The sequence below is a fragment of the Vipera berus genome (genome assembly GCF_964194415.1).
Source record: "Vipera berus genome assembly, chromosome: 2".
Classification (NCBI taxonomy): domain Eukaryota; kingdom Metazoa; phylum Chordata; class Lepidosauria; order Squamata; family Viperidae; genus Vipera; species Vipera berus.
The window spans coordinates 33,018,894-33,032,455 of NC_138203.1; the positions used below are offsets into that span (position 1 = coordinate 33,018,894).

The window sequence follows — 13,562 nt, forward strand, 5'->3', positions numbered from 1 at the left end:
CCCCAAGACATTTTGTTTTGAGCTCAGATTAGTTGAAACACTCAAAATATTTTGCACTTCTATATCTCCATTTTTTAACAAGCTTATAATTCTAATTATACTGCTGACAGCTCTCTTCTCTAGAGGAAAAAGGTAGGATATACAATTTAGTAAAAAGAAAGTTAAGTTCTTAAGTGCTAATATTAGTTTAGAAAAAGGATTTTCCTTGACTCGTAAGAAATTCAAGCTGGTGCTGCTAACTAAGATTTTTTTAAAGTTTTACCAACATTGAGTTGCCTGTATTAGTTTACTAATGCTATTTTCAAACATATTTTTGAGACCAGATAAAATAGAGATGTGGATTTGATCTCCAAAATATCTCCTTAACCCAGAAGAGAATTACTGAAAAAAGTCATTGTTCACAATACATACAAGCAAAGCTTATAAGCCTCGCATCCTGCCATGCCCAATTCAGGAGCAGTCTACATTGTCAAGAGATGAAAAAAGCGCTTATTTTTGGATTAGCAACAGAGATAAAAGATTTCAGGCAAGTTGCAATCTAAGTTAAAACACTGGAATGAGAGATTAAGATCACCTTGATTACAAAAGGTGCTACAGACAGACAAGTGGGAGAAGGAGGATAGGCAATCATTGGGGTATTAATGAAAATATTTGAAATGTTGCAAATGTGTTAGTGATTCTTCTACAAAATATTTCCTCTAGAAGGGCATGTCTATTAACAAAATATTAAGTTCACAGAAACCAATTTGAGAAAGCTGTTTCTCTTAGTCCCAGCCAGTTGCCTTTTTTCACTAATTTGCCATTGTGAGATTGTGAGTTTGTGTGCATGTTTGGACAGGTGACTACATTTCCCAAAAGCAGTAGGCTGAAGCCATTCAACCACTGTTTCTTCAGAAAGCCTATGGGACTCTTATAGAAAAAAAGTATTAGATGGTGTTAAATGCTGGTGCTTTAGAGTGGGGCAGCTTCTCATTTTTTTTCCCCAACAGGGATGAAATTTAATAAAATTAGATGGGCAGAAAGCCTGGCTAGACACACTTGTGGCCCTGAGCATCCTACAGTGGAGAAAATGAAATCAACCAGTTTTTCTATTGATCCATTTCACTGCTTTGGAGATGTGGTTCTTAAATCTTTATTTCATTTGGAGCCAGTGAGAAGAAAATGGAACTTTCACAAGAAGAAAGAAGTTTGGTAAAAGTGAAAGCAAACTTCATGCATTTCTTATCAATCTAAACAAACTCAAATAAGTATATAAAAGTGTTCCTTTAATTAAAAAATATTTAAAATATTGCAATAAACCTACAATTACATGCTACATTACTGGAAACATTGCATATTCACAGCATAGTTAAAATAAAGGTATTAGGTATATTAGTGCAAGGAACAGTCATTGGGATATTAATAATACAGTATTCCAGGGCTTTCACAGTTCCTGGATTAGGGAAAGACAGGTTTGGCAAACACATACAATTACTCATATATGTTCTTCTACAGTTCCTTCTGTTATAAAACAGAAGATGCTTAAAATCTCAAACTAGTTAATATTAGTTAGGACTACCACTTGCGCCTGGGAGCAAGATGCTTGTTTGAATAACACCAATATAGAAAACTTCTTTGCACACTTGCTAATCACTTATAAAAATAATTCTGTCTTGTATTGGTCTAAACCCAAACTCAAATATACTATATTGTCCATACCAGGGCTGCCGCTTTGATTTTTCCCTTTGTAAAGAACATGCTTGTCCACATGATTTTATATGGAAAGTAGGTCTACCAGCTGTAAACATTTATTAAATGTTACTGGAGTTCAGTTTCATGTTCTGCCCATGGAAGTCCAGACAATCCTGTGTCATACGAACAAATTTAATAAGTTGACTTAGTTGTGTTTGAACTAGAGGAATAAGAGGGGGATTTTCTTGGGTATCTGTTTGAAGAGAGGGAGACTTGCATCCTCTTGGTAGTGCGCACACTTCGACAGAGGAGGGCATTTTTAATATTATCCCTAAAGTCTTTTGAAATGAAGTAGTAGATAAATGGATCGATGCAGCTGTTTAGAGCAGAAAGGCAAAGGGCTGTAATATATGATGCATATACATTACTGACACCATTGGTTTTGATCTGGGCATAATGGACCACCAGCAGAATATTGCTAGGCAAGAAACAGATCAAGTACATAGAAAGCACTGTAATGATGAGCTTGATGGCTCTTCTCCTTTTCTTCCCAATCGTTACATCTGTAATGGAAGCATTAAGAGTCTTTATCATGAGAATGTAAGCCCCAGTTGTGAGAACAGCTGGGAATAAGAAGACCCCAATAGCCAGAGAAAGGAAGTAGTTAAACATGTCACTGGCCAACACAGACTGAGGTAAGACATCATGACATGTGGTGATGTTAAGGTTAGAAATATAAACAGTTTGCTTAATAAGAAATAGTGGCACTGTGCCAAGCAGTACCAGTATCCATACTGCAGCTGAAACTTTCATAGCAATTTCTGACTTCTTTCTTGAGTGCAGTATGGGGTTTGCAATTACCCAATACCTTTGCACACTGAGGCAGGTCATAAAAAGAATGGAGCAGTACATGTTTCCATAAAAGAACACAACAACTATTTTGCACAGGACTTCCCCATAGATCCAGTTGTTGCCATTAATATGGTAAGCAATTTTCAGAGGGAACCAGATTACGAAAAGGAGATCTGCCAGAGCCAAATTAGCCATATAGATCACCGCAGGATGCTTCTTCTTTGTTCTGAAGAAGAAAACCCAGAGAGCCAAGGCATTACTTGGCAAGCCAATGATGAAGACTATAATGTAGATCACAGGAAGGAAAATTGTAGTCAGTTTTCCTGTAAGGATTTTGGTTGCAAAGTAATCTATGTTGTATGCATCTTCATTTGTTGAATTGCTTTTATGACCAATAAAGCTTCTTCCTCCTTTTGAAATGCCAGTTTGGTTTGTCACTAAAAAAGAAACAGAGCAAATATGTTAAGTTACTTGGCCATTAACAGTCTCCCACACAGCCTATATAATGAAGTAACAAGTTATAAATACATAATTGGTACTATAATTCATTTGTTTTGGATAAAAATACTATTGAATTGAGGAAAGTACACAGGCTAACTTGATTCCAGTAGGAAGACTAGTAAGAAAAACTCTGCAGGTAGTCCTCAACTTACAACTGTTTAACAACAATTTGAAATTATGACAGCATCAGAAACATTGTACTTATGACTGGCTACCAAGCACCTTACAGTCATATAAGTGTCATCTGGATTCTTTTCTGCCAGTTTCCCAGGAAGTCAATGGGGAAGATGGGAGGGAAGGTTGCAAGCTGCTGCTGGCTACTGAAAAGATTCCTCTTCATCTTTGTGGGCTGGCTGAAAGAATTGTCCACTGAGGGGAGCTGAACTTCTTCAGTGGGGTGCAAAATGGAGCTGAAATTCTGAAGCTGTTCCTGCACCCCACCAAAGGAGTTCCCTTCCATGCACAGAAGGAAACCGAAAGCCTTCAGCTGCCAGTTCTCACAGATGAGAGGGACCCAAAATCCAACAGAGAAGTAAACTCTTGGCACAGGTTGTGCATGAGTGTCTCTTCACTCAGGGTCTGAAAATCCTGCTCAGATTTTGGGAAGGAGGATTTTCAATTTCCTGTACTTACCCAACCTCTGAGACCTCATCTTGCCTGGGACTCCATCTGCTTAATGACCCATCACAATTACAACCCTGAATGCCAGGATTGCAGTCACTGAGTGAAACAGTCATGCAGCTTGTTTAACAAGCACTTTGCTCAGCAACCAATAAATATTCCAGTCCAATTGTGATAGTAAGTTGAGGGTTACTGGCAGTGCTTTTTTCCTAAAAAAAAAAAAAAGGTGCTGGAACTCACATGTCATACAACCCGCCTTGCCTACCCTATAAGGTTCCATCTAAAAAAGGTGCCGGAACTAACTCCGTTCTGGGCGTTCTATGACAAAAAAAGCCCTGGTTACTGGTATAGCAAAATATTCTTATCACATTTTAAAATGATTTTCTTATAGCTGGAAAAGAGGAGACAGTCCTCTTCAGGTGCAGGGGTGTAGCTAATCAATGTCATAAAAATCACAATATTGGCCAGATTTTGAGGGGCAAAATAGGTGCTGTAAAACTCTAAAAAAGGAAAAAGATCGGTTCAGAATAAGAAGGATTAGGAAGTTTAAGGAATGAAATAAGGGCCTTAAATGTATACCTTCACATAACTATTTTCCCCTTTACTCTTAGTTCTAAACATTGCCTGCTCCAGGAACACATGTAACCTGCTGCAGAATACATTTCAATATCCTGGATGGAGCAAAAAAAGGAGGGACAAAAAGGAATGATCAGCTCTGCAACTGTTCTCACTTTTTAACATTAGCATCTAAATCCAATAGATTCAGCTGAGCTTGTTGATCAGATGGTCGGCAGTTTGGCGGGTCGAATCCCGAGTGCCGTGTAACAGAGTGAGCGCCTGTTACTCGTCCCAGCTTCTGCCAACCTAGCAGTTCGAAAGCACGTAAAAATGCAAGTAGAAAAATAGGGACCACTACAGTGGGAAGGTAACAGCGTTCCGTGCGCCTTTGGCATCTAGTCATGCCGGCCACATGACCACGGAGACGTCCTCAGACAAGCACTGGCTCTTCGGCTTTGAAATGGAGATGAGCACCGGCCCCTAGAGTCGGAAATGACTAGCACGCATGTGTGGGGGAACCTTTACCTTTACCAATAGATAAATCATATCTAGGTAGGTAGGTAAAATGAGGACCCAGATTGTTGGGGGCAATAAGCTGACTTTGTAATAATGCCGCTTGGGGTGTGTGTGAAAGCCCTAACAAGCAGGCATATACATAGAATGAAGGCTACTGCTAAGCTTGTAAGCCGCCCTGAGTCTTCGGAGAAGGGCGGGATATAAATGTAATAAAAATAAAAAATAAATAAAATAAATAAATATCTAGTTTGGCCTGAATAGCAAATTTGAAAAGGCAATTTCCTTTTTTAAGAAATAAATTTGTTGCCATTGTAGAGGATCTAATGCAAGCAAGGGAGTTTTCAATTGGCTTTGATCAAAACATCTGGGGGGGCAACAAGATAAGGTAGATGTTGCATATCAATGAGAAAAGTTCTTGTCTAGGATTGTCCTCAACATGGTTAACTTTATATAAAGGGGAAAAGATGCAATTACTGTAGTCTAAATTGCAGGGTCTCACCTGAGACAGATCACAGTTTAAGCCTGAATACACATTATTAGAACAAATGGATACACCAAATTCCCACTTTGCCCAGCTAATGTGAGCTGGCCAGCTAGCCAAAATACATGCACCCCTCTTCCCTTTTTAAAATATATGCAGCCCATCTTTTTATTTTTTTTCAAATAAGTTCCTTAATGAACACACATGGATATATATCTCACCCTTTAAAAGCTCATTTTTGCTCAATAAATAACATATGCATATTTAATAATTTACAACTAGTTTTACTTCCAACCTCGTTAGGTTTATTTCTATGTTAAAGTCTAGAAAGTAAATAGGAAAGAACATTTTTCTTTTCTTAGAAATGTCCCATTCCACTACTCTTGTCAACTGGCTTATTTATTTAGCATATGGCATATCCTATGTGGACTAGCAATATATATTAACATTTCACCAAGATTAACAAAACACAACAAATCTGTTAATTGGTATTGTAGCACAAACACGGCATTGAGAATCGTGTATTGATTCATAACATGTAACTTCGCCTATTCTTGTGCAAGAGACTGAGAAATAGGCACAATATTCTTGCCTGCCAGTTCCCACGCACTCAATATCACCAGCTCATTTTACTCTAGCATACTCAGGACTAACTTATTTGACTGTGCAATTTATATTATATTCATGTTGCTGTGTGGGAGGCCATTAGTATTAACTGGATCAAAAGTTCACCCATTAATTTATGCAAACTCAGTTCAGTTCAGCCTTCACTGGAAAAGGTCATTTTTTTTTGTACAGTACCCGCTTGAAACTATCTTGGACGTTAAAACAGGAACCGTTTCCCTTATGTAGAAAGTATGTACTCTGTCGTAAGCAGAGAAGGAATCCTTATTAGACAAAGATGCATCTTTTTCATCTGAGAAGTAAAGGGCATTTTAGGTTCTTCTCATGTTGAGCAATTTAGGATCACCACATTCATTCCACGTTATTTTCCTCTGTAGAATAATACCTCAGAATCCCTAGCTCTTCATCCTTTCTCTCCATTTCATATTAATGCAAGTTAACGAGGGTAATACTGAGTATTAAACTGCAAATACTGCATTCATTGATGAAATTATTACATATGAATTGCATTGATCCTCTAGGACAGGGGTGTCAAACTCAATTTCACTGAGGGCCGCATCAGCATTGCGGTTGCCCTCAGGGGGCCGGGTGGGTATGGCCAGGGTGGGTGTGGCCTACTGGGTGGGCGCGGCTAGAGTGCATATATTATTTATATTTATTAAATAAATGGCCTACTGGGTGGGCATGGCCAGCTATACATCCTTCGCATCAAGGGTGCCTATGGGGGCCTGGGCAGGAGTGGGACAGATCTGAGGGTCTCTGGCAGAAGGAGGGTCTCTGGGCCAGGACCAAGGCAGTGGGGGCTGTTCCCTCACTGTTTCCAGGATGGCTTCGCGGGCCACATGAAACCACTTCGCAGGCCAGATCCGGCCCCCGGGGCCTTGTGTTTGCTCTAGGAACTCCCCCAAATCATGGAGACTTAGAAATACCAGTTTAACCACAGATACATTCTTCTTTCTTCTTCCACCTCCAAAAGAATGCACCACCGCCCAATTAATCAAACTACAAAATTATATCATAAGCCAAGATAGGAAGGACTGCTTGCTTTATGATCATATATCTCTTGTTCACGTTGATGCAGTCATTTATATTATTAGGTTGTACATACAGTTAAGTTCATCTGTCACCTTTCTTAGAATCTTAACATCCTCTTTATAGGCTAATTAAAATTTCTAAGCAGTTAAAAGGAAGGTAAAATGAACAGTACTTATAGGTCCTTAAGCAGATTATATATATATTATATCTAATGCTATTGTTCTAAAATAGCTTTATAAGAATGACTTTCTTATGCTATTCTGAACATTTATTCACATGTTACAACAACCAATTACTGGAAAACTGATAGTTCTGCCCTTGGCTACCATAGTTAAGTATATAGGCAACGAGAAAACAACAAAGTTCAACCTAAGCTTGTAAGGGAAAAAAATTAGTGGGTTTTTGAAATAATAAACTCTTTAGATCTTTTCACTAACAATCAAAGTACAAGAGGTATTAGTTTGCTACAAGTCAGCTTTTCAAGTGCTGAGCTGAGACTTCTCAAGCAAAGCAATCAAGGCAGAAAAAGTTTCCTGAACTTCTGCTCTTAGTCTTTGTAACTAGAGATTAAAAAAACAAACTTTTGCTTCTGCTCTAAAGAACCCGTTTCAATTAGGAACTAGGTTAAGCTTCAATTTATCAAGCACAAAAACAAAAAAGCTTCAGTGAATTGATAACATCACTGCAGCAACTCAATCTGTACATTCACTGGGGAGTTAAGCCCCAATGAAGTTACTCCTGTTTTTGATTACAAAAGAACCTTTTCTACTGCCCAGAATGTCAAGCTAAATTCCCAATATGGTGCCCAGAGCACAGACGTACACCTAAAGAATTTCCCTTCGTGCCCCTCAGGTTTCCTATCCTATCTGGCATTTTCCTTTTTGAAAAAGGAAATGGGGAACGAAGCTGGGACCACCACCAGATCCAGCATCTTATTCCCAAGAAAGGCCCCTAACCTTTCTCACAAAGGGAGGGGGGGGTGATCTTCGCTAAGCTGTCCTCCTGCTGATCCCCAAAGCATCAAGATCAGCAAAAGTAAGAAAAAGTTCGCCGTGGGCTAGGGATCGGGAGTAGGGGCAGAAGGGAAAGAGCAGGTAGCCATTCTGATAAAACAGGTTTTTGCCCCTGGTCCTATCCCCGCAGCAGCCATTTTGTTCAGAGAGCAAACTGCCCCCCCATCCAACAGCCCCTTGGGGGCAGGGGGGGGACACACACGCACAGCATGTTCCCAGAACAGCCCATCTCCCCAGCGGTCCCGAAATGCGGGAACCCCCGCTCCGATGGAAAAGACGACGGGAGAGGGCGAAAACTTCCCGAGCGCAGCTTTCACTTCGCACCTGTAGCAGAGACGAGGGCCAGAGTTCCTCCCAGGACCAGGACCCCCAGCCAAGGCTGGCAGAGGCGCCCCATATCCTCGGCAGGGCTCCCTTTGAATCGCTGCGGCGGCGACACAGAAACTTCCACCTCCTCCCTTGTCAGCGCCAGGGAGTTTCACCGGAGTTTCACTGCAGCCTGAAAAAAAAGGAAAGGGCGGCGGAGGCGGAGCCTCGCCCCTTCACGCCGGCCAGGTGCCCTTTGAGCCTGCGAAGGGCGGGGAAGGCAGGAGTTTCGCCCGGCGGCGGGCTGGCAATCGCCTCCTCCTGGAGGGCCCGAGAGCGCCGCACAGGAGCGCCCAGGGGGAACCGCGAACACCGCCAGCTGCGGGCGCCAGTTGGCGGGTTAGACCCGTGTCTCTACCTGCTTGGAATCTCTTCCTTTTCAAATAGGAATTAAAAAAGGAGGGGAAAAACTCTGTGCGTGTTTTATGGAATGTTTTTATTAGACTAAACACCCAAACGACCCGAAACAACAATGAAGAGAACCCGTGTCTATAATCACGAAACACTTCGGTCTAATCAACGCTAAACGGGGCCACGCCGCTTTTGTTCGCTGCCTCCGCCAGGAGATTCGCGGAAAGGGAGGAGCCGCGATGGCGCCGAAAGAGAAGAGTTGTCTGGCATGGTGTCTCCTTTACTGCAAACTATTATAAACTTTCTTTTTTTTCTGTTGTTGTTGATAATCGGCTGTCCTCAGACGCATTTTAGCCTATTGCGCAATTTTTACCGCTGATAACGTTTACAGTAAGATTGGTCTCTCTGTCAACCCCAACAACTTTAGGTAAAGGTTCCCCCCCCCCCTTGCACACGCGTGCTAGTCGTTTCCAATTCTAGGGGCCGGTGCTCATCTCCGTTTCAAAGCCGAAGAGCCAGCGCTTGTCCTGGATGTCTCCGTGGTCATGTGGCCGGCATGACTAGATGCCAAAGGCACACAGAACGCTGTTACCTTCCCACTGTAGTGGTCCCTATTTTTCTACTTGCATTTTTACGTGCTTTCGAACTGGTAGGTTGGCAGAAGCTGGGACGAGTAACAGGCGCTCGCTCTGTTATGCGGCACTCGGGATTCGACCCGCCAAACTGCCGACCTTCTGATCGACAAGCTCAGCGTCCTAACCCACTGAGTCACAACTTTTAAGATGTGTGAATTTTAAGTCCCAGAGTTTCCTACCCAATATGTGGGCTGGGATATTCTAGAATTTATAGTCTATAAATTGCTAAGTTAAAAAACAGTGCTCTAGATAAATTTTTATTGTTCTGTACTGAGCCTCCTTCTTGTCTTCTTTCTGTCTCTATAATTTTCTCTTTAATATTAAAAAGAGCAAAGTGAAGCAAGAACATTCTAATCTGCATAGAAGAAAACTAAATTTTAAACACAAAGTAATGATAGTTTGTCCACTGCATTGATAAAAAGCAAGTTTATGAATAGAAAGCATTTATTTCATGTTGTCCAACTTTGGTAACTTTAAGACCTGTGGACTTCAAATCCCAAATTTCTCCAACCAGCTGGCTGGGAATTCTGGGAGTTTCCATAGGTCTTAAAGTTACTAAGATTGGGCACCTCGGATTTATCTATAATCAAAAAAACAGTGATAACTTGGAGAAGGTCTGTCTCCAACACTGAAGAATGATCTTTTTTGCTGCCCTCCATGCTAGATAAACCCATAACTCTTCATAAAGTGGTAAATTCCAAGTTTGGGGGTGTGTAAAAACTGCAAATACATTTTTTTTAAACTGTATCTTTATAGTGCCATATGAACATTCCTATAGATACCAACCAAAATGGGGCAATCATAGACAAGACCACAGAATAGTAATAAATATCTCCTGTGGGAACTCAGCCCCCCAGAGAAGGAAATATTAAAAGGGCAGAAAAATATATTTCCTCAAAGGATCCTAAAGAGGCAGAAAAGCATGCCCAGTTTTTTTAAATATCCCCAAGTCTCCGTTCCCCAATCAGAAACCAGCTCTGTAGAAATGCAGATGTAAACCATTCAAGAAGGTTAAAGCTAGAAGATTAAGAAGACAAAGACACCTAAAATCTACATACCCCACCCAAACTCTAAGACAGGACATAATAGGATTAACCCACAGATGCCAAAGGGGCACACTCAGACTCAGGAAATACAAAGCTTAAAACAGGAACAGGAAACAACCTCAAGAGTCCCAGAGGATATAAAACCCCACTCCCTACATGTGCTCTCTCTCTTTTCTTCCTGAGCCATCTTTCTGTCTGACTCTCCTCTCAATAAACTGCAACCTTTCTAAAGCAGTCCCATGTTGTTTATTCCCGGCTTGGACTGAACCATGATGAACACTTTTCCTTCAACACCCCTCACCAGTTTTACAATGCCTGCATTGCTACACTGATTTTTATTAATTAACAGTATTGTTGGACATTGACATCTCTTCTTAATCATGGTGACATCAACATGACTATCATCATAAGAACACAAATTTCAGCCCTTTATTGTTGTGCAGCTCATTATATGCAATTAAGTAACCATCAGAATTTGCATCCTAGTGCTCAAGACAAATTTTCTCCCTTGCTCTCCCTACTAGTCATTTATGTTGCTGATTGATCTTAAATTTTTTGTTGTGGTTTCAATTTGAATCAGAAAAAGGCAAATTTAATACAAAAATAACAGGCCTCTTGTATATCAAATATATGATGCAATCAAAAATCAACATCAGGCTAAAGCTACATTTATGTTTTAGAAAAGATTTTATTCATTTCCAACTCCAGTTAGCTTATAACAGGGGTGTCAAACTCAATTTCATTGAGGGCCGCATCAGCATTGCGGTTGCCCTCAGGGGGCCGGGTGGGTATAGCAAGGATGGGCGTGGCCTACTGGGTGGACGTGGCTAGAGTGCATATGGCCTACTGGGTGGGCATGGCTAGCTATATATCATTCGCATCAAGGGTGCCTATGGGGGCCTGGGTAGGAGTGGGACAGATCTGAGGGTCTCTGGCAGAAGGAGGGTCTCTGGGCCAGGGCCAAGGCAGTGGGGGCCGTTCCCTCACTGTTTCCAGGATGGTTTTGCGGGCCACATGAAACCACTTCGCGGGCCAGATCCGGCCCCCGGGCCTTGTGTTTGACATGTCTGGCTTATAACAATACTGTGACTAAGGTCTTCATCATCACTGCATCCCATGTGGCTGGAAAAAACATTCTTTCCTGTAGAGACTATACATCAGAGTGTCCCAGAGTCGCATGTAATAGCTGAAAATCAATAATAAAATTTCCATTTTGAATTGAAAAAAATGAAAAATACTAGTGGACATCTGGAAATAAATGTAACATTTTTAAAGGAACTGCCTAACCAAGAAATGAAAATGGGAAAACCTGTGGGTTGAAACCTTTTCTACCCCAAAATGTATCGGTTGTAAAAACTGCCCCCACAACCCAGGTAATATTGACCCATTTGTCCTCTGATTGGGATGTAATCACACAGGTATCTTAAGCTGGCCTACTTTCTTTCCATTATCTTCATTATCTCTTCACTTCCTTTGTTAAACAAAGGTGTTGGGAGAAAGAGTCTAGTTACTTTAAACAAAGGTTTCCCTTTCTCTTTGGTAAAATAAAATATTTCTGAATATACCAATCTTTGACAGAGAGCAACAGCAGTAGAGTGGCACTTAAGACCAGCTGGAAGGCAAAGAGACATGCAGACACACAAGTGAATTCCTTTGGAGGGGACGTAATTAGTCACTTTTCAATAGCTAAGATTGCTGCTAGTCAAATTTCATTTTGGAAAATAAATCTGTATTTGGGATATTATGATCAAGAAGACTTTGGCACTAGCATTCACCCTTGCAGTTCCAGAATGGGAAGACATTTGGAACAGGACTTCAATTAAAGAATTTAGGGCATGTGTTGATACATAGGGAAGAAATGTTCCATAGGTCCTCAGATCTTATGTCATAAACACCTGTATAACTCAAAACCAGTATTTTGAACCTGACTTATGAACTAAGAGCTGGTGAAAGCCAGACAGAATATTTAATTCTAGTTAAAATTTTGCCACATTTTGTCCCATGTAGAAGGCATTATTACAGTAGTAAAAACAAGAGGGTTACCAGAGCATGAGTCAAATTATACATTTCTAAGCGGGGATTACCAGACGAAACTAGTAAGAGGTACTTACAGAGGTCACTTTATTTATTTATTTATTTATTCGGTTTATATACCGCCCTATTCCCAAAGGACTCAGGGCGGTTTACAAGGCAAAATTTAAAAACAATCCAATATAAAATTAAAATAAATTAAATTAAGTCTAGCCACAAAAATTAAATCACAATTTAAAAACATTAAACCCCTCAGTCCGGACCAGATAGCTCAAAGAGCCAGGTTTTTAGGTCCCGGCGAAATGAACGAAGGTCGGGGGCAGTCCGGAGTTCTGTTGGCAGTTGATTCCATAGGGCAGGTGCGCCCACAGAGAACGCCCTCCCCCTGTGGATCGCCCGTCGGCAATCCTTGACCGGCGGTACACTTGAAGTTGTAACAACAGTAATGGATCTATGAGTATATTTTGACTTTGGATTTTGTCAAGAATTCTCCAGAACAGAATGAATTCTATTTCTCTGGACCTACCCAGTAGTTGTTACTATTATATGGATTACATTTCAATTTGTTAGTTTTTATACAATTTATTTACTATTGACTAGTATTGCTATAACATGTCTATGCTGAACACAACTCTAAAACTCTACATTGCCTTGATCAATAGTTTCATGGAGATATTTTATATGAGGGGGAAAACATGGAAATTGAGAATGGTACAACATCCAGAAGAACATTTCCAACAGCATCTTCTGGAAGTGCCCAAGAAATTACAAGACTCCTGTCAGTTTCACTAGAATTTTAAGAAAAGTTGCAGAATTATAAAACTTAATTTGTAAAATATTTTTCTTTTCCCCAACTTCATGTTGCAAAAAAGAATGGCTAGGAGAGCCATTTTCAAGTGCATATAATTCTTCAGAAGATGGTGGAACAAACAACTGAAGAAATATAAATGTTAAACTTTGAAATGATGTCATTCCATAGTGATTTTATTTCAGTTGACACAATTGTTTAGTTTATTACTTGTTTCTTTTCAGGTTAACTGTAATGGATTTTTAAAAATGTACTGTAGCGGCTCTCAGATCTGTTTTGGATAAAAAGATTGCTGTTTTTACCCCAAACAATCTATTCTCTTTCTTCCATTAAGTGTAGATTTCTGTTCCTAATTGCTGATTCATTTAGCATGAAGAAAAAAAATCTCAAAATAAGACAATTATGTATATCTTAAAAGTTAGCAGATGGCAAAGATCCAGAGCAAACTATGCA

General features: G+C 40.4%; 1 protein-coding gene across 2 annotated transcripts; it reads right to left on the reverse strand.

Moving 5' to 3' along the window:
* Positions 1-1,255: 1,255 nt before the first annotated feature.
* Positions 1,256-8,378, reverse strand: F2RL1 (F2R like trypsin receptor 1). 2 transcript variants are annotated; one of them, XM_081321116.1, is made up of 3 exons: positions 8,197-8,378; positions 2,455-2,960; positions 2,159-2,234 (listed from the first exon to the last, which is right to left on the reverse strand). In XM_081321116.1, exons 1-3 carry the CDS (start codon positions 8,267-8,269, stop codon positions 2,229-2,231), a joined length of 585 nt encoding a protein of 194 aa, XP_081177242.1. In that variant the 5' UTR covers positions 8,270-8,378; the 3' UTR covers positions 2,159-2,228. The 2 variants fall into 2 exon arrangements, with proteins under 2 accessions (XP_081177241.1, XP_081177242.1); XM_081321115.1 differs by having other exon boundaries at positions 1,256-2,960.
* Between the last annotated feature and the right edge of the window lie 5,184 nt (positions 8,379-13,562).